The 20943-nt window shown below is 36.1% G+C and overlaps 1 protein-coding gene across 6 annotated transcripts in view; it reads left to right on the forward strand.

Moving 5' to 3' along the window:
* FER (FER tyrosine kinase) overlaps window positions 1–20943 on the forward strand; it is a 462873-nt gene that overhangs the window by 66035 nt on the left and 375895 nt on the right. For all 6 annotated transcript variants that reach the window (XM_036847883.1, XM_036847884.1, XM_036847879.1 and 3 more), the window contains one exon: window positions 12787–12960. In XM_036847883.1, coding sequence (XP_036703778.1) covers window positions 12787–12960 — 174 coding nt within the window. The remainder of the gene's footprint in view (window positions 1–12786; window positions 12961–20943) is intronic.

Below are 20943 nucleotides of genomic sequence, written 5' to 3' on the forward strand. Positions count from 1 at the left end.
GATATGGAAATAACCTAAGTGTCCATCAATGGATGAATGGGTAAAGAAAATATGGTATATATACACAATGAAATATTATTCAGTCATAAAAAAGGAAATCCTGTCTTTTGCGACAACATGGATAGACCTTGAGGTCATTACGCTAAGTGAAATAAGTCAGACATAAAATAATCACATTTAGGAATTCAGAAAATCTCTTAAAATAATGCATTTTATGTAAAAAACAGTATTTTATGATATAATATTAATATTATTTACTATACCACTCAACATTCTGAAAAATGTTCTAAAACTTAAAGTCCCAAACCAATCATTTGTTTTCCTGGAGCATAAAGAAATGTGTACTGTCAGTGTTAAAGTTGTACTATTTCTAATTATCCAGTGTGGTATTGGGGTTGTTTAGGTAAGAAGATGATTTATTTCTTAATTGTTCTGTTTAGGAAGATTTGAAGGGTGGTTCATTATTCTAGTTAGAAACTCAAATACAGTGAGAGGCCTCTTTCTTTTTCATCTTCATTTCTTCTAACAGACTGTGTCATATCAAGAATGACTCACTAATCTTGGCCTAGGACTTCGTCACTTTAGCTGTTTGTTATTCATGCTACAAAGTAGGTGGCCCACAGGGAGTAGATGGCTTTTCCCTATGGCTCTTAAGCTTGTAATTTAATGATAAAGTACTAAATACAGATTAATGTAATATTTAACCAGTTTATAAGGTACTCTCATCAGTTTAGCTTAGATATTATTCTCAAAGTAGTCCTTCATTGCAAGGGTCTTTAGGTTCCCATACTTCTGTATCCTCCAGACTTCTTAGGTTGTATCCAGTTTAACACATTAAGAGGTAGATTTGGGTTGAAGCTGAGCTCTTCCATTCGTTAGCTGTGTGATCTTGGACAGATTACTTAATCTCTCCAACACTATTTATAAGATGAAGATATGTGTCTCAGAGTGTTGATGTAAGGGGTGAATAAGAAAAAGCCTATGAGCGTATCAGAGGTAGACAGTGTTGGAGAGGAGGAGTGAAGGGCCGTCTTGACAAGCAAGGTTAGCTTTAATTGGGGTGGAGTTGGGGAGAAGTAATGGAGAACATCAAACTCACCTCTTGGTTCTGTATTACACAGGATATGAGAAAAGAAAACAGCATTTCTTTGGTAGAGCTTCAAAAGGGAGTATCCTAAGTCTACAGTCTGGTTCATACCTTCTGGAAACAAATGCAGAGCTTTAACTTTTTTCCCCCCCCAGAAGTCTATTTGAGGGGCTTTTAAAAAAGATTAGATTGAGCAGTAGCTGGAAGAACTGGTTGGATTGGGGAAGGGAAAGGCTTTGTTTTTGTAAAAAATGTTGAGTTGAAAGAGCCAATCAAGGAAATTTTGGGGATACAGGAAATAGGGAATAACAGAACCACTTCTCTAGGACATGGATGGGGAATGGGAGTGGGATGCAGCAGGGTGGAGAACAGGAATATTACCCAGAAACTAGAGGGAAGTAGGCAAACATCTCCTTACTGTAATTTATTGTTTTCTTTAAAATTTTCAAATAGGTCATCCCTGTATTAACAAAGATCCACTAGAGCTGGATCAACAAAGCAATCTTCTGTGGACATGAGCTACAGAGGTCAATGAGTTTATGAGGATGATGAGGGAAATAGCTAAGTAGAGAACAACCACAGGGTGCTGGAGCTGGAAGAGACTGCAGAGGTCTTTAATTCAACCCGTAACTTTTGGTAGGACAAACTGCTGAGCTTATGTGATTTACTTCTGAAGGACAAAGGTGACTCTGGCCAGTTATCTTTGTTCCTCAGAAGAACAAGAAGAGTGGCCTTTAAGTCCAAGAAGAACAAAAGCAATTGAGGGGCACTGAGTCTAGAAAATTGAAGAAAAAGTATTAGAAAAGAAAAGGTAATATAGTTTCCTTCATGGTCTGAATCTGTGCTTAAACCTTTTTTTTTTTAAACATCTTTATTGGAGTATAATTGCTTTACAATGGTGTGTTAGTTTTTGCTTTATACGAAAGTGAATCAGCTGTACATATACATATATCCCCATATCTCCTCCCTCTTGCGTCTCCCTCCCACCCTCTAGACTTTTTTATTTTTTTTTTTTAGCCGTGCTGTGTGGCATGCGGGATCTTAGTTCCCCAACCAGGGATCGAACCTGTGACACCTGCATTGGGAGTGCAGAGTCTTAACCACTGGACTGCCAGGGAAGTCCCTGTTTAGACATTTAGACTTACTCTTTTTTGGTAGCAGTACCAATATTCTGGTAGTCATGTGTTTTCCGGAAATGGCTTTTTTCTTACTGCTGAGATTGGGCAATGACTGAGATAATGTGGCTCAGCATCTTTGGTACCACTCTTTAGAACCCAGATATTGACTTTGATTATGTTGATTATTTTGATTCTATTTTATTTAAAAATATTTAGTAATTTTTTGTCTACATCGCATTTTTATTCAGGATTTGTTTTGATTGTGTTGTCAGTGTTTGATAATCTGAGAATTTATAGTACTTGAATAACAGGGTCTAAAAAGTTTCAACCCTTTCTTTCTTTTTTAATAAATTTATTTTTAATTTACTTATTTTTGGCCACATTGGGTCTTCATTGCTGCGCGCGGGCTTTCTCTAGTTGCAGCAAGCAGGGGCTTCTCTTTGTTGTGGTGCACGGGCTTCTTATTGCGGTGGCTTCTCTTGTTGCAGAGCATGGGCTCCAGGCGTGGGGGTTTCAGTAGTTGTGGCATGCAGGCTCAGTTCTAGAGTGCAGGCTCAGTAGTTGTGGCACACAGGCTTAGTTGCTCCGCAGCATGTGGGATCTTTCCGGACCAGGGATTGAACCCATATCCCCTGCATGGGCAGGCAGATTCTTAACCACTGCGCCACGAGGGAAGTCCCTCAACCCTTTCATTGTTAGAAAGGCTTAATTAGAGAAGCCGAAATCCCCTGAAATTAAAGGACATATTTAACTCAGATGATCCATTTCTCGCTCACTCACTAAGTAAACTCAGTCCTTTGGTTCTTTGCAAATCTCCACCAGATGAGATCATACCTGTAGAGATTTCTGGATACTGGGATATAAACCATGCAGAGGAGACCAGTCAATTCCTGCTATATTTACAGGGGAGGAAATTTTAAATGCTGTAAGAAAAAAATAAGTTATCCAGAAACTCATCAAAATGAGTTACAGAATTGATGGGTTTCATATATGTAATCAGTTTGTGAAAACTATTATATTATCATTATAAAACATTTGAATGTCCCAAGGCTGTTTGACTCAGATATGGTACTGATAGTGTGGGGTTTTTTTGTTTTGTTTTGTTTTCATGCTTCTTGTGCTGGGATTGATTGAGCTTCTTGAATCTGTGGATTTTTCGTTTTCATCAAGTTTTGAATATTTTCAGCCATTATTTCTTCAAATACTTTCCCTATTCCTCTCTGTCTCCTATGATGTTTCTAATTATACACATATTAGATCTCTAAAAGTCCTAAAGTTCAGTGATACTCTGTTTATTAAAAAAAATTTTTTTTTCTCTCTGCTTCATTTTTGATAGTTTGTATTGCTATGTGTTGTTGAGTTTTGTTTGGGGACACAGTTACGTTACTTGGAAAGAGCTTGATCTTTTGGATCCTGATTTTAAGATTTGTTAGGCAGGACCAGAACAGTGTTAACTCCAGGGCTAATTACTCCCCACTAGCAAGGCAAAACTTTTTTGAGTATTCTACCCCGTGCCCCATAAATTTTGAGTTTTTCCATGTGGCTGGTGGGAATGGGCAGTATTCCCAACCATGGGTGAGCACCAGGTCCTGTTTCCTCTAGTCTTTTCAGCCAGTTCTTTGCCCAGCTCATGTAGTTTTCTCACAGGCATGCACTGATCAGTGTTGTGCTGAATCCTGGATGGAGCGGGGCTCGCTGCAGATCTCTGGGCTTCTCTCTGTGTACCTCTGTCCTCTCCAGTAGTCTGTCCCATGAACTCTAGTTGCCTTGCTCTTTCCTGACTCTCAGCTTTGTCTCCTCAACCCAGGAATTCTGCTGGTGTCTCCTTCAGTTTCTCCTTCCTGTGCTGCAGTCTCTCAAGTCAGTAAGTCAGGGCAATTGTAGGGCTCACCTTGTTTGTTTCCTTTTCTTGGTGATCACTGTTCTTCTTTGGCTGGTAAACAGTGTCTTGAAAACTGTTGTTCCATATCTTTTGTCCATTTTTTGCTTGTTTCAGGTAGAAGGGTAAATTTGGTCCCTGTTACTCCATCTTTGCTGATTTTATTTTTAAAGATTTTTCCCAATAGCATTTTATTTTTCTTCTGGGAAGATGTAATTAGCGCTTACGAAATCAGACTACGTATTTAGAATTTAAGATAATTCAGATCAGGTGAGGGTTTGCATTATTATTTTAATAAAAAAATGTAAACAAGTATAAGCTATGTGAGGCCCAGAGAGTTTTCTTCTTGACCTTTTAATTTAACCCCTGTAATGGCCAAGTCCCCTGCCTAAAATTTCTGATTGGGCATTGTAATTAGTATATATCAAACTTTTTACTATGACTTCTAAGTCTGTTTATCTCTGATTTTCTCCCTGCACTTCCCTTAAGAAAATACCTCCAGGAATGCAACTGGGGCAGTTTTAGGCCTTTCAGTTCTCTTTGGGATTCCAGCCCTGTGCTGCCTGCTGTCCAATATATGAAAAGAGTGTCATTTATGATGCCCCATTTTCTAGTTGTTTTCAATGGGAAGATGAGTTTGATTCCAGTTAGTATGTCGTGGTCAGAAGAGGTCCTTTACTTTGCTGGTTATTTTATCTCCTCTTTCTAACATTGTTACTGGTACAAAGGAATCAATCAGTCAATCAAGAAAAACAGTGTTTTCGTGTTTCCTTCATCTCATTTCTGAGTACCTGATAATATGCATGATTAATTTGTTAATTACAATTACTAATATATAGAAATATAAGCAGTGTGGTAGGATCTTTACATTTCATGCCTGTTGCTATTGTATATACCTGAATGGAATAAATTATTTTCTGTGGAAAATTCTAACATTTAATTTTTAAAAATTAATTTAGACTTTATTTCCCCAAAGTAAGTTAAACTAGTGAGTTTTTACCACGTTATGGAGGAGCTGCTAATATTTCCTACTACCTTTGAGTAGATATTGTTTTATATTTTTTCACACTATCATGTAATGATTAAAAAATAGCTCACCTTGTTCTGTATTATTTTATTTTAGATATAGTTTTTTTTTTTTTAAACATCTTTATTGAAGTATAATTGCCTTACAATGGTGTGTTAGCTTCTGCTTTATAACAAAGTGAATCAGTTATACATATACAATATGTTCCCATTTCTCTTCCCTCTTGCATCTCCCTCCCTCCCACCCTCCCCATCCCACCCCTCTAGGTGGTCACAAAGCACCGAGCTGATCTCCCTGTGCTATGCGGCTGCTTCCCACTAGCTATCTATTTTACATTTGGTAGTGTATATATGTCCATGACACTCTCTCACCCTGTCACATCTCACCCCACCCCCTCCCCATATCCTCAAGTCCATTCTCTAGTAGGTCTGTGTCTTTATTCCCGTCTTGCCACTAGGTTCTTCATGCCCTTTTTTTTTTTTTTTTCCCCTTAGATTCTGTATATATGTGTTAGCATACTGTATTTGTTTTTCTCTTTCTGACTTACTTCACTCTGTATGACAGACTCTAACTCCATCCACCTCATTACAAATACCTCCATTTCATTTCTTTTTATGGCTGAGTAATATTCCATTGTATATATGTGCCACATCTTCTTTATCCATTCATCTGTCGATGGACATTTAGGTTGCTTCCATGTCCTGGCTATTGTAAATAGAGCTGCAGTGAACATTTTGGTACATGACTCTTTTTGACCTATGGTTTTCTCAGGGTATATGCCCAGTAGTGGGATTGCTGGGTCGTATGGTAGTTCTATTTGTAGTTTTTTAAGGAACCTCCATACTTAGATATAGTTTTGGCTTCTCGTGTGATGATTGTTCCCTGTTCCATATGCGAGCTGCAATTTAATTGCATGGAAGCATCTGTCCTAAATTTGGAGTGATACAGTAAAGGCTGGTGTTTCATATTTTAGTAAACCGTATGTTTGGAAGTGCTATCGTGGTGTTAGGTCACAGTGTGTATGTATTTTGAGCAGCTTGTGGGTGGAATTTGAGTTGGTAGAAATAATTTTGTTTTGGATTAGTTCTAATATTTACATTTTTACAAGGCATTTCAGGTTTGAGGAGAAAAAAATAATTTGTTATCTTTTCCACATTTCATGTATAGTCGTCCTAATTTTCTTCTCTGTATTTTTTTTTTAATGCATATGCCCACACAAGACATTTATTTATCTTACAGAAATAACTTTGTACTCTATAAACTGTTCTGAAGTTTGGCTTTTTTACTTAGTTATGTATTTTGGGCTTTCTCTGTATCATTTCACTTGCAGTTACTTTACTTTTTTTAATGGCTGCATATCATTTTATAATTCATTTCTTCAGTTTTTTTATTGAACTCTTTTTGCTCTTAAAATTGTGATAAATATCCTTGTAAATAAAATCTGAATTCTTGTGAAAATATTATTTGTGAGATAAATTCTAAGAAGTAGAATTTCTGGGTATAAAGTTTGCCCACTTAGAATTTTAGTAGCTATTGCCAAATTTGTTTTTCAGTAATTTACATTTCCACTAACAGTGCATTAGAGAGCCTGTTCCCATATACACTTACCTATAGTGTGTGGTTGTTTTATTTAATTTTGTCAATCTGATACATGAAAAATAATAATTTCAAATGGCTTCATTTGTATTTTTTTATTATTAGAAAGGGTAAGCCTTTTCCTTTCAAATCATTATCTTCAGAGGCATCTAAGAAACAGTGTTAAATAACATTGTTGATATTAAACAGCTTGGTTTGTGTTTGACTTATATGGGAATACTTCTGTATTTGACTATTAAATATTCATTTTTGAAATGTTCCCAAACTGATTATGAGATGTTTTTCTTTTAATGGGCAATTTTGCCCAATTAATATTTTACTTAAGACTTTTGCATTGGTATTTATAAATGAATTTAATTTTGTAGTATCTTCATCATTTTTTGTTATCTGTGTTATGGTGATTTTAGGAACTTTGTTTTCAATCTCCATTTTTAGAAACAATTTAGGTAATACCAAAGGTATCTCTTTCATAAAGGTTTGAAATTATTCATTAGGAAAAAATGTTTGAGCTGTGTACTTTATTAGAGGTATTTTATTGATAATTGATTTATGATAACCATGTACTCCATGGTTATTGGTCTCTTTGAATTTCCTATCTGTAAAAGTTAGGATTCAGTCAGGAAAACAGAACCTACACTAGGTACTTCAATAAATAGGATTTAATTGGGGTAAATGTGTTCAAAAGTTTTAGAAGAGCTAAGAGCAAGCAGAGAAAGGTAAGGCACCTCAGAGATTAGTAACTATGTGGAGCCTCTACCATCTGGAAGCCACAAAGGGAGGAGGAGGGCTTATTACAAGCAGAGAGACAGAGGAAAGAAAGAACCTGAGAGGTAGAGAGAAATATATCCTGGCTTCTCCCTTCTTCCTGCCCTTCAGCCTTGTGCCAGTACCTCCCATTGCCCAATAAAGCCAAAAACCAGTTAGCAAGGGAGAACCTGGGAAATACAGTTTGCAGAGATCAGGTCCCAGCAGGTAAAGGGCTGGAAATGTACCTGTGAGCAAAAAATGGAATGATCTGTATGCAGTCTCTTGGAATGTCAATTTTGCTAATTTGCATTTCTCTTTAAAAGAAAAAAAAAGCTACTTCACTTATTTTCAGATTCTTCTCTCAGTTTTTGCAATTTTGTCTTAATTTATGGTTATTTCTCACTTCTAAGTGTCGATTTTATATACTTTATTTCCTTTGTTATTGTTATTTCCTTTGTTATTGTTAAGCTCTCCTTTTTAATGCTGTCAACATTTTTTCTATTTTTATTTTTGTCTAATTAATAAATATTTTTCATTTTTTCTTTTCAGTTCCTTCTTTGTACTTTCCTTAGTTTTATATTGTTCTCCCTTTTCTAACTTCTAAAACTGTATTTTAATAAATTTATTTTAAAATTTTCTTACTTAGAAATAGAAGTGTAAAGTTTGTGAATCTTTGAGCATATTGAGCTGTATATCATGGAGCTTGATGGTCAGTGTTTTATTTACTGTTATTTCTAGGTCTTCTTTTAGTTTAAAAACTTAACTTTTTTGGCCTATGCATTTTTTTAGGAATGATTTGATTTTTTTCCCTTAAAATATTCTGATAAGGATTTTTTCCTTTAATTGAAAGAGGCTAGATAGTGTGGTTAGTATGCACTATTTCTAATTTTGAGGAAGTTTATGAAATTTCTTACAGCCCAATATTATCTAATTTTTAAAAATATTCTTTTAAAATAGGTATTTTTAGACCTGTAGTGTATAGAGTTTTATATATGATGATAGATCAAACATATTCATTATTAAATTACTTATTCAGATACTCTGTATTTTTTTTTTTCTTAGTCTAGTCTGTCACAGGTAGAGATGAGCATATTTAATTCTCCTACTACTTTTGATTTCTCATTGCATTTTCCACCATTTTTGCTTTCTGTTTGGATGTACTGTTTTCTGGAATGAAAAGAATCACAACAGTTATATATTCATACTGAGTGATATTCTTTGGCAACATACTGTGCCCTTCTTTGTTTTATATTTTGTGTCTAGAATTCAGTTTTATATCATTTGAATATAATGACTGCTGGATCTTACTGTTCATATTTTTCTGGGAGAGGGGTTTCCCTATCTTTTCTGTTGTTGTTACCTGTTATTTTATTTTACTGATGTTTCTCATTTTGTGTATAGTGAAGTTTTTTCCCCTCTGATTTGATAATGTTTTCCTTTTCATAGATGTTTAACACATAAAGTTTACATATAATATTTAACAGATGTGTTTAGTATAATTTTTATTTTGCAGCTTATTTTTAATTTTAATCATTTTAAGTTTCTTTTGTTTTCTTTCTTTTTCTAGTGGACAATGTTAACTTTCTTTAAAAATTATTTTTGTAATTCAGAAGGTCTATATAGTCTGCTTTTTTCTAAACATTCACTTGTTTAAGTTTTGAAACTTAAAAATTATAAGCTTATATCTGTATCTGTTTATTTACAAACTTTACAACTAAAGCTGTCTATTGACTCTTCTGTATGAAAGGTGAGGAAATGAACATACTTATACGTCTTATCCATCTCTCACTCCTGATTTTGTTAGTATCCTTTGGGATTTTTGTCTAGTTTATTATAGTTAAATTATTCCTACTTTCACATTTTATAGCTCTTCTCTCAAAAGTTGATACTTTTTTTTCTATTTTGTAAATTTAACCACAATGGTTTTATTTTCAAATTGTATTAATATTCTTTGCCTGTGATTAAATTTTTCTAAAATTAAACTTCAGATATTTTCACTTTTTATTATTTCTTAACCTATCTGTAGCTTTCAGCATCAGTGACTCTGACTACTGGTAAAATTCCATTATGAGGAACATTATTAATCCCTTAAGCAGGATTCTGTATAATAAAGCAATTTGAATGTCTGCAGATGGTCTGCAGATGAGATGAGTATTTTGTTCATCAGGTTAGAAGGAATTATCTTCCACAAATTATCCTCATCAACAAATAATTTATCTATGCTTTGGCCACTGCTATGCCCAAACTAAAGAGCATATCTGCAAAGTGCTATATCAGTTTTATTATAAATGTTGAAATGCATCTTTTTTGTTTGTTTGTTTCTTTATTAAGCATCTGTTAACATTTTGCTCATCTCTCTTTTTAAGAAATATTCCAGCCGTGCATCTATTTTGAGTTATACACCACCCAAACATTTTCTTGCACACTCACTCATTCCTTTTAGGCCAGTGCTTCTTATTGCATTATGTGCTGCTCTAATCCCTCCGTTGTTTTATCAGTTGAAGATAGACTTGTTAATTTTCCTTCCCCATCATAATTGGCATTGTTCTATGCTATCTAATTCCAGTTTGAAACAATTAAAAAAATCTTTTAATGGCATATTTTCACTTCATGGTTTTATTCTACATTTGTTCCTCCGTCCCTCCCTCTCTCCCTTCCTTCTTTCAAAGAATATTTAGTAACTATTATTTCAGGCTTCACAGTGAATACCTAAAATAGTGAACAAAGAGACACAGTACTACCCTCATGGAGCTTCCATTGTAGTTGGGGAGACATTAAAAAAAAAAAAGTATACATACAAATAAATAATTGTTTTAACTGCTAAGATAAAGAATAGCAAGCATTAGACCTACATGAGATTTAGCTGATTTCCTAAAGGAAGAGGTGGCTCTTGCCATGTGAAAGAGAGGATGAGCTCCCAGGAAGAGAGAATGTTTCAGAAACTAAAGGAAGACCAGTGCTCCTAGAACTTATTTAGCTGGGTAGATAATGGCAAAACAGAAGTTGAAAGGATAGACAGAGGACACATAATCTGAGACACTATAGGTCTTAGAAGGAAGTTTGGATTTTTCTTTAAATGAAAAGGAAAGCCAGTGTAGGATTTTATGCAGGAGATGACAATTTCTTTTGCTACTTTAAGGAGAATGGTTTGGAAAGGAGCAGAGTAGAAGAGAGGACACCAGTTAGGAGGTGCTGCAACAGTCTAAGCCAGAGATAATCATATCTTCCAAAAGGGGTGGCAGTGAATATGAAGAGAAGTGGGTAGATTTGTGGTAGACTTTGGAGGGAGAATCAGAAGGAGTTTCTGATGGATTGTTCATGTGCAAGGGTGACTTGAGCTTCAGAAGAACAGAGACTTTTAGGAAGAGAGGGCATATTTATTAGCAGTATTAGGTTGTTGTTAGTAGGATCAAGCCAGGTTTTTGTTACAGATAGAAGACAAATGCAAAGTTCTGATAAGAAGTATAAGGAGTTTTCTAATCATAGAGCAAGAGTTCTTGAGAGTACAGGATTCTATAGATAGTGTCTTGGGTCAGAATAGGAGATATTGAGGGCAGTATGGGATTGACAGTTGGGGTAATAATATATACCTTGGGAGGTTTTGACTTTTCACAGTGACTGCAGTGAACAGGGCTATTAGACAGGATGAGATGTGCCCTCCTGGGAGGTGAAGGGCAATCTGACCCAGTTGTGTGATCTTTAATGTTAGCTTCTAAGAAGGCTTCTCCCTAGGCTGCAAGGACTCCTACATAGAATCACAAAAATTTATTGCTACAAAACACTTAGAGAGTATTTGTTTTTTGAAGATAGAGAATATTTGTTTTTTGAGAAAGAAACTGATTCCTCTCAGTTTATTTTTGGTAGCCTTAATATTCTGCACATGCTATAGAATGTTTTTCTAACATGGTATTTTTTAGAGTGAAAATATCAAATGAAAAAGGCAAAGCTACAAGAATTACTAGGGCAATTTAAATTATGTTTTTAATCCACGTTTGTATAGTTTTTCTTGTTTTCATCTTTGTTAAATTTTATATTTTAATGGAGGAGCTACATCAGTTTTAAATGGCTTTGTGGTATCAAGAGCATCTTAGTACTGAGGTTTTTGAATTTGAAAGTAAATATGATGAGTTCATAGGCCACCTGTCTTATTTCATGTTCATAATAGCATCTCAGAACTAAAAATGACCTTTTTCCCTAAAGAAATGTCCTCAAAGATTACTTTTTTAAAAAAACATATATTGCGGTGTATCAAAAACAAGATTACTAAGTTAGACCGTGGTGAGTTCTGACTGACTAAGAATTTGCTTCCTTTAGGCTATACTTTTGATTTAGATACCTATTAAATTTTGATTTAGGATTATTTTGGGCTACTAACAGAAACAGAATTAATTCTGTTCATTCACAGATCAAAGGTAATAGTGTAGAAAATTACCCTTGTGAAATATCTGAAACTATACCTTGTCTATTTTTTGTATCTTTACCATGGATCCTCTCTGACCATGGAAAGTCTCCAACACCTGTTTCTGAATAGAATTTTGAAGACCTGTAGTGAAGAGCATTCCTTTTACTTTTTTTTCAGTATTTATAAGCTAGAAAGTCTAAAAACAAATGACTTGTTCTTCGAGCAGTATCCATATGCCCACTTGTCCCAAACCCACCATTATGTGTGTCTGCTATTGAGGCAATGTGTTGGGCTAGAAAAACCATTGAGAACTAATGGTATTTATTAAGAAAAGAGATAAGATAGAAATGTAGAGAATACAAGTATTTAAGACATAGACAGCAAAAGAAGAGCAGGTATAAAGTTTGAGAAGGAATTTTTAGGAAGGGAGGAAGGCAAGCCAGCATGTTGGAAGATAAGAAGCCATATAAACCAAAAAAGAGAGTTTCAGGAAGAAGTGAGTCAGTAGGATCAGATGCCTCAGAGAAACAGGTTAAGAATGAAGATGGGTAAATTTCTGTTGCATTTGATCATTAGGAAGTGTTAACCTTACTGAGGCAATAGAATGGTTTGGGCAGAAGCAATATATCAGTGTGTTGAAAAACAAACAAGAAGTGGTAAAATGAAGATTGCAAGTGTGGCTTCTCAGAGTCCCTTAATCCTGTCCTAGAATTCTGCAGTCTCTGATTACTGAATTTTGAAGCATTTGTTCTTGAATTTAAAGATATTAAATATGAACCACTCATATAGCTCCTTGCATAATTGCCAGAAACCTGCCATTTTTATATTAATGTAATAATTTGTGTAAAACTAAATATTTAAAGTTCCTGAAGACAGCTAAGTGGAAACCTCTAATACAAGTGCTAATTTTATTTCTTATTTTTTAAAAAGTCTTGGCTACTTATGATTCAGCAGACGGAACAACTTAGTAGGATAATGAAGACACATGCAGAGGACCTAAATTCTGGGCCCTTACACAGGCTCACCATGATGATCAAAGACAAGCAGCAGGTGAAGAAGAGTTATATAGGTGTTCATCAGCAGATAGAGGCAGAGATGATCAAGGTTTGTCTTTCCGTTCTGGAATTCTTTCTTTAATTTGATTTTTAAATTCACTGAAATACTTTATCTTGTTTGACTTTAAAAACTGTTTAGTCACGATTTCCTGACAAGAAATAGATTTCAGTGTCTCTAATAAATAATATCTTATTTTTACTGAATATACAACTTTATTGATTATAAGATATATTGTTACTTTATATACTCTCATGAAAGAAAAAAATGCTGCCAATTAAACGATGATACAATGCTTTCTTATCACTTAGAATTTTTATTTTTTACTCACTGAAATAGCTCTTTTAGGCTTTTAAAAAATTAATTTACATCATGTAATTCTATGCATATGATAAAAAATAGGCAAAATAAATTAGTTGGAATATTTCTATATTTTTTTCACAGAGTCTGTCTCTTCTGGATAACTTTTTACAGTGGTTTTTGTTATGAAAATTTGCAAATATACAGAAGAGAGAATTGTTAAATGAACTCCCATTGACCTATCCATCCATATAGTCAGTATTTTCTTTTGTTTTTTTTTTTTTTTCATCTATACTCTCACCTACTTTTCTTCTACACTGGATAACTTTAAAGAAAATTCCAGTTATTATTTTATCCATAAGTATTTTAGTATATATTGCTAAAATAAGTACTCTTTTTAAAAAAACTATGTTATCATTAACCCACCTAAAATAACAATAATTTCTTAATATTATTAATTATCCTGACTATGCTCAAATGATTGTTAAATGTTTTTTACAGTTGTTTCATTTGAATCATGATCCAAACCTGGCTCATATGTTGCATTTGAATAATCTCTTTTAATCTCTAGGTTCCCCTCACCACCCCACTTTTAAAATGCCATTTATTTGTGGAAGAAACTGGGTAGTTTATTCTATAGCATTTAATTCCTTCATTTTGGATTTTGCTGTTAGCATCTTGTGATGCAGTTTCACATATTCCTTTATCCTCCAATTTTCTTGCAAACTGGAAGTTAGATCTAGAGGCTTGATAAGATTTTGGCTGTTTATTTTGGGCAAGAATACATCATAGGTGCTGGTATAGACTTCCTGTTGTTTCATATCAAGAGGTATGTAATGTCTGCTTGTTTATCTTTTTCTGATGTTAAACTTGGCTAATAGGTTCCGGTGTTGCCAGCCTGGTCAATCTATTAAAAAAGCTTCTCTTCAGCCTTTCACCTAATAGTTTTAGAAACACTTCATATTCACCGCTTAGATCCATTAGCTCAGTGGAGGTTGTAAAATGGCAATATTTTACTTCTGTCATTCCTGATGCAATTGTTAGCTGGAGTTTTTCAATAAAAATTTTTCCTTTATCAACTATTTGGTTGCTGTGAGGTGTAAGGTAGGATAAATTCTTGCTTTTTGATATTAATTTGCCAGTTTGGGACTTCCCTGGTGGCGCAGTGGTTAAGAAGCCGCCTGCCAATGCAGGGGACACAGGTTCGATCCCTGGTCCGGGAAGATCCCACATGCCACGGAGCAGCTAAGCCTGTGTGCCACAACTACTGAGCCTGCGCTGTAGAGCCCGCGAGCCACAACTACCGAGCCTGCATGCTGCTACTGAAGCGTGTGCGCCTAGAGACTGTGCTCCACAACAAGAGAAGCCACCACAATGGGAAGCCAGTGCACTGCAACGAAGAGTAGTCCCCGCTGGACACAACTAGAGAAAGCCTGCGCGCAGCAATGAAGACCCAACGTAGTCCCCCCACCCCCCAAAATATTGCCAGTTTGCCGAGTAGTGAATTGGTTGTTTAGCAGCTTCAAAAGTTAAGACTTCTAGTTTCCAGACCAGCATGTAAGAAGTTTGGAAGTTGTCCCTCCATCCTAACAACAAGTAAAAAGCTGAACAAACTGAAAAATCAACAACTCTTCTTAGATCCATTAGAGAAAGTAGGTCACAGAGCAGATGACTGCCCCCCCCCCCCAATTGGAGAGACTGACAAGCAAATACAGAGAATCACAACTTATCAGAGCAGCAGTGGTCTCGGGAACCACTGTTGGTTGTAGAAAAACCTGAACTGTAACTGACAAATTCTGGAAGTTCAGTGTGGACATTTCTGAGGGTTAAAAACTCCAGGAGGACCCACTCATTGAGGGGCCTTCACACTTGTGAATTTTACCTCCCAAATCCCTATGAGGTTCTCACAGAGAATATAGGAAAAAAAAAATCTCATGATCCTGGTAGTGGCAGAGGAAAAGGAATAATTTTGTCATATGCTAGAGCATTCTGTTTTTAACAAGGTCTGTCGTCAGGACAAACTGTTTAGCCAGAACCTAACTGACCTGGGGGAAGGGAAGTACCCAACTCCAGCTCACCCTAGCCATCCTGTCCTATGTAAGGCGGGATGGAGACTGAGAAGTACATGTGAAGTTCACGGTCCAGGGGCACAGGCTCAGTGAAAGACCAAGACCTAATCAGAGGGCTATAAAATGCTTCTCCTTCCTTGACAACTTATCACCACATTAGTACAGGCCTGTTTACCTCAGTTCCTTTTACCCAGTACATTATACCTGACAATCAAGAAGAAAGAGACAAGGCATACCAAGAGGCAGGAAACACAATTGGAAGAGACAGAGCAAGCATCAGAACCAGACATGGCAGGGATCTTGGAATTATCAGACTGGGAATTTAAAGCAACTATTAATAATGTGCTAAGAGCTCTAATGAGTAAAGTAGACAGCATACAAGAACAGATGGGCAATGTAAGCGGAAAGAGAGAAATCCTAAGCAAGGACCAAGAAGAGATTCTAGAGTTCAGTAACATTATAACAGAAATGAAGAATGACTTTGATGGGCTTATTAGGAGACTGGACACAACTGAAGAAAGAATCTCTGAACTTGAGTTTATACCAATAGAACTCTCTAAAAGTGAAAAGCAAAGAGAACAAAGACTGAAAAAAAGAAGTAAACAGCATATTCAAGAATTTTGGGACCACTACAAAAGGTGTAACATACATATAATGGGAATACCAGAAGGAGAAGAAAGGGACTAAGGAATAGAAGAAATTTTTGAAATAATAATGATTGAGAATTTCTCCAAATTAATGTCAGACACCAAATGACAGATCCAGGAAGCTCAGAGAACACCAAGCAGAATGAATGACGAAAAACCCCCTCATAAACCTAGAATTCTGAACCCTGTGAAAGTATCCCTCAAAAGTGAAGGAGAAATAAAGTGTCAGACAAACAAAAATTGATGGAATTTGTTGCCAAGAGACTGAGAAAGAAAGTATGATATAGGTCAGAAACTTGGATCTACATAGAGAAAGAAAGAGCATTGGGGAAGGAATGAGTGAAGATAAAATGAAAACTTTTATTTTTCTCATTCTTAATTGATTTAATGGATAATGGTTTATTGAAAATGATAATAGCAACAATGTATTTGATTATATACACTCATGTATATATCCTGTGTGTGTGTACATATTTTTATGTATGCTTATATATAAGTGAAATGAATGATAGCGATAATACTTGGGATGGGAAGGAGGAATTATGATTATTTTGTTATTGTAAGGTATTTACACTATGCATGAAGTGGTATAGTGTTATTTGAAAGTAGGAGTGGATTAGTTACAAATGTATGTTGCAAACTCTAGGGCAGCCACTAAAAAAAAAGCAAAAAAAAAGAAGTATACCTAGTATGCTAAGAAATGATAGAGAATAGAATCACATAAAATACTCAGTTAAAACCACAAAGACAGAAAAAGAGTGGGAGACAAAAATTGGAACAAATAATAAGGGTAACAAATAGGAAACAGTAACAAATATGGTAGATACTAATCCGAATATATCAATAATTACTTTGAAGGTCAGTGGTCTTAATGAACCAATTAAAAGACAGATATTGTCAGAATGGATCAAAAAACAAGACACAACTGTATGTTGTCTACAAGAAACCTACTTTATATATAAAAACACATATAGATTAATAGTAAATGGATGGAGAAAGATATACCATACTAACCCTAATCAAAAGAAAGTGGGAGTAGCTATATTAATTGCAGACAGGCCAGACTTCAAAGTAAAGAAATTTATCAGGGATAAAGAGGGGAATTACATAATGTTGAAGGGGTCAGTTCTCCAGGAAGACACTGTAATCCTTAACATGTATGTGCCTAACAACATAGCATCAAAATACTGATAGAACTGCAAAAAGTGTTAGAATTGTAAGGAGAAGTGGATGAACCTCTATTATAGTTGGAGATATCAGCTCCCTCCCCACCCCCCATCAGAAATGGACAGATGCAGCAGGCAGAAAATCAGTAAGGACAGAGTTGAACTTAATAATATCATCAATCACCTAGATATAAGGAACATGTATAGACTACTTCATCCAACAGCAGGAGAATACACATTCTTCTCAAGCTCACATTGGATGATTCAACAAGATAGACCACATTCTAGGTCATAAATCACACCTTAATAAATTTTAAAAGATGGAGTTGATACAATGTCTTCTCTGAGACCACAGTGGAATTAAACTAGAAATCAGTAACAGAAAGATAGCTGGAAAATCCCCAAATACTTGGAGGTTAAACAGTACACTTCTAAATAACACGTGGATCAAGAAAGAAATCTCAAGAAAAATTTAAAGATATTTTGAACGAAATGAACCTGGAAACAAAACTTATCAAAATTTGTGGGATACAACAAAAGCAGTGCTTAGAAGGAAATTTATAGCATTGAATGCATTTGTTAGAAAAGAAGAAAGATCTAAAATCAATCATCTAAGCTTCCACCTTAGGACAATAGAAAGAGAAGAGCAAATTGAATCCAAAGTACACAGAAGAAAAGAAATAATGAAAATTAGAGCAGAACTCCATGAAAATGAAAACATGAAACTAATAAAGTCAACAAAACCAAAATCTGGTACTTTGAGAAGAATAAAATCAGTAAGCCTCTAGCCAGGCTAACAAAAACCCAGTGTGGGTACAAATTACTAATATCAGAAGTGAAAGATACATATCCCATGGATAGTAAAAGGATAATGAAGGACTACTTCTTAAAAACTCTTATGTCCTAATTCAAAAAGAGTCATGTACAACAATGTTCATTGCAGCTCTAGGACATGGAAGCAACCTAAGTGTCCATCGACAGATGAATGGATAAAGAAGATGTGGCACATATATACAATGAAGTATTACTCAGCCATAAAAAGGAACGAAATTGAGTTACTTGTAGTGAGGTGGATGGACCTAGAGTGTGTCATACAGAGTGAAGTAAGTCAGAAAGAGAAAAACAAATACCATAATCTAACATATATATGGAATCTAAAAAAAAAAAAAAAAAGGTCATGAAGAACCTAGGGGCAAGATGGGAATAAAGACACAGACCTACTAGAAAATAGACTTGAGGACGTGGGGAGGGGGAAGGGTAAGCTGTTACAAAGTGAGAGAGTGGTAGTGTATATATGGATATATATACACTACCAAATGTAAAATAGATAGCTAGTGGGAAGCAGTCGCATAGCACAGGGAGATCAGCTCGGTGCTTTGTGACCAGCTAGAAGGGTGGGATAGGGAGGGTGGGAGGGAGGGAGACGCAAGAGGGAAGAGATATGGGGGTATATGTATATGTATATGTATAATTGATTCACTTCGTTTAAAAGCAGAAACTAACACACCATTGTAAAGCAATTATATTCCAGTAAAAACGTTAAAAAAAAAAACAAACCTCTATGTCCATAAGTTTGATAACCTGGGAGAAATTGGCCAAAGCCTTGAAGGACACAGTCTGCTAAAACTCACATAAGAAGAATAGACAATCAATAGGCACATATCTATTAAAGTAATTGAATCAATAATTAATAACCTTCCAAAACAGAAAGCACCAGGCTCAGATGGCTTCAGACTCAGATGGCTTCACTGGTGAATTCTATTAAACATTTAAGGAAGAAATTATGCCAATTCTCTACAAACTATTTCAGAAAAAGAAACAGAGAGGAGCTTCCTAACTCCATTCTATGAGGCCAGCATTACCTAACACCAAAAGCACACAAAGACATTAGAAGAAAAGGAAACAACAGACCAATATCTATCATGAACATAGATGCAAAAATCCTTAATACACTATGAAGAAATAAAATCCAACAGTGTAGAAAAAGAATTTATACACTTTGACCAAGTGGAATTTTTTTCAGGTGTGAAAGGCTGGTTCGATATTTGAAAATCAGTTAATGGAATCCACTATATCAGGAAATTAAAAAAGAAAAATTACATGAGCATATGAATAGATGCAGAAAAAGCATTTGACAAAATCCAACACCAGTTGGGTTGGTTCTCAGTAAACGAGGAATAAAGGGGAACTTCCTCAACTTGATAAAAGATATCTACAAAAAACTTATAGCTAACATCATCCTTAATTGTGAGAAACTCATAACTTTCCCACTAAGATCAGGAGCAAGGGAAGGATGTCCGCCCTTACCAATGCTTGTCAACATAATACTGGAAATCTTAGCTAATGAAACAAGGCAAGAAAAAGAAATAAAATGTGTACAGATTGGGAATGAAGAAATAAAGCTGTCTTTGTTTACAGATGACATGGTTGTTCATCCAAGAGAATCAACAAAAAACTCTTGGAACTAATAAACAGTTATAGCAAGTTTGCAGGATACAGTGTTAGCATACAGAAGTCAGTCACTTCCCTATATATTAACAATGAACAGCTGGAATATGAAATTAAAAACACAATACCATTTACATTAGCACCTCAAAAAATGAAATACTTAGGTATACAACTATCAAAATATGTACAAGATCTATAGGAGGACAATGACAGAATTCTGATGAGAGAAATCAAAGAAGAAATAATTGTAGAGATATCCCATGTTTGTGGATGAGAAACCTCAGTGTTGTCAAGATACAAATTATTCCCAATTTGAACTATAGATTCAACAGTCCCAATCAAAATCTCGGGAAATGCCAAATTGATTCTAAAATTTATATGGAGTAACAAAAGACCCAAAATAGCCAACAGAATATTGAAGGAGAAGAACAAAACTGGAGAACTGACACTACCTGACTTCAAGATTTATCATAAAGACACAGTAATCGGGGAGAGCTTCAAGATGGCAGAAGAGTAAGATGTAGAGATCACCTTCCTCCCCACAAATACATCAGAAATACATCTACATGTGGAACAACTCCTACAAAACACCTACTGAACTCTGGCAGAAGACCTCAGACCTCCCAAAAGGCAAGAAACTCCCCACATACCTGGGTAGGGTAAAAAAAAAAAAAGAAAAAACAGAGACAAAAGAATAGGGACGGGACCTGCACCAGTGGGAGGGAGCTGTGAAGGAGGAAAGGTTTCCACACACTAGGAAGCCCCTAGTATCACGGGCGGAGACTGCGGTGGCAGAGGGGGGAAGCTTCGGAGCCACGGAGGAGAGCGCAGCAACAGGGGTGCAGAGGGCAAAGCGGAGAGATTCCCGCACAGAGGATCGGTGCCGACCAGCACTCACCAGCCCGAGAGGCTTGTCTGCTCACCCGCCGGGATGGGTGGGGACTGGGAGCTGAGGCTCTGGCTTCAGAGGTCAGATCCCAGGGAGAAGACTGGGGTTGGCTGCATGAACACAGCCTGAAGGGGGCTAGTGAGCCACAGCTAGCCAGGAGGGAGTCCGTGAAAAAGTCTGGAGCTGCCGAAGAGGCAAGAGACTTTTCCTTGCCTGTTTGTTTCCTGGTGCGCAAGGAGGGGGGATTAAGAGCGCCGCTTAAAGGAGCTCCAGAGATGGGCGCGAGCCGCAGCTATCAGCATGGACCCCAGAGACGGGCATGAGACACTAAGGCTGCTGCTGCAGCCACCAAGAAGCCTGTGTGCAAGCACACGTCACTATCCACACCTCCCCTCCCGGGAACCTGTGCAGCCCACCACTGCCAGGGTCCCGTGATCCAGGGACAACTTCCCTGGGAGGACACACAGCGTGCCTCAGGCTGGTGCAATGTCAGGCTGCCTCTGCTGCCTCAGGCT

This window comes from Balaenoptera musculus, chromosome 3, assembly GCF_009873245.2.
Source record: "Balaenoptera musculus isolate JJ_BM4_2016_0621 chromosome 3, mBalMus1.pri.v3, whole genome shotgun sequence".
NCBI classification, from domain to species: domain Eukaryota; kingdom Metazoa; phylum Chordata; class Mammalia; order Artiodactyla; family Balaenopteridae; genus Balaenoptera; species Balaenoptera musculus.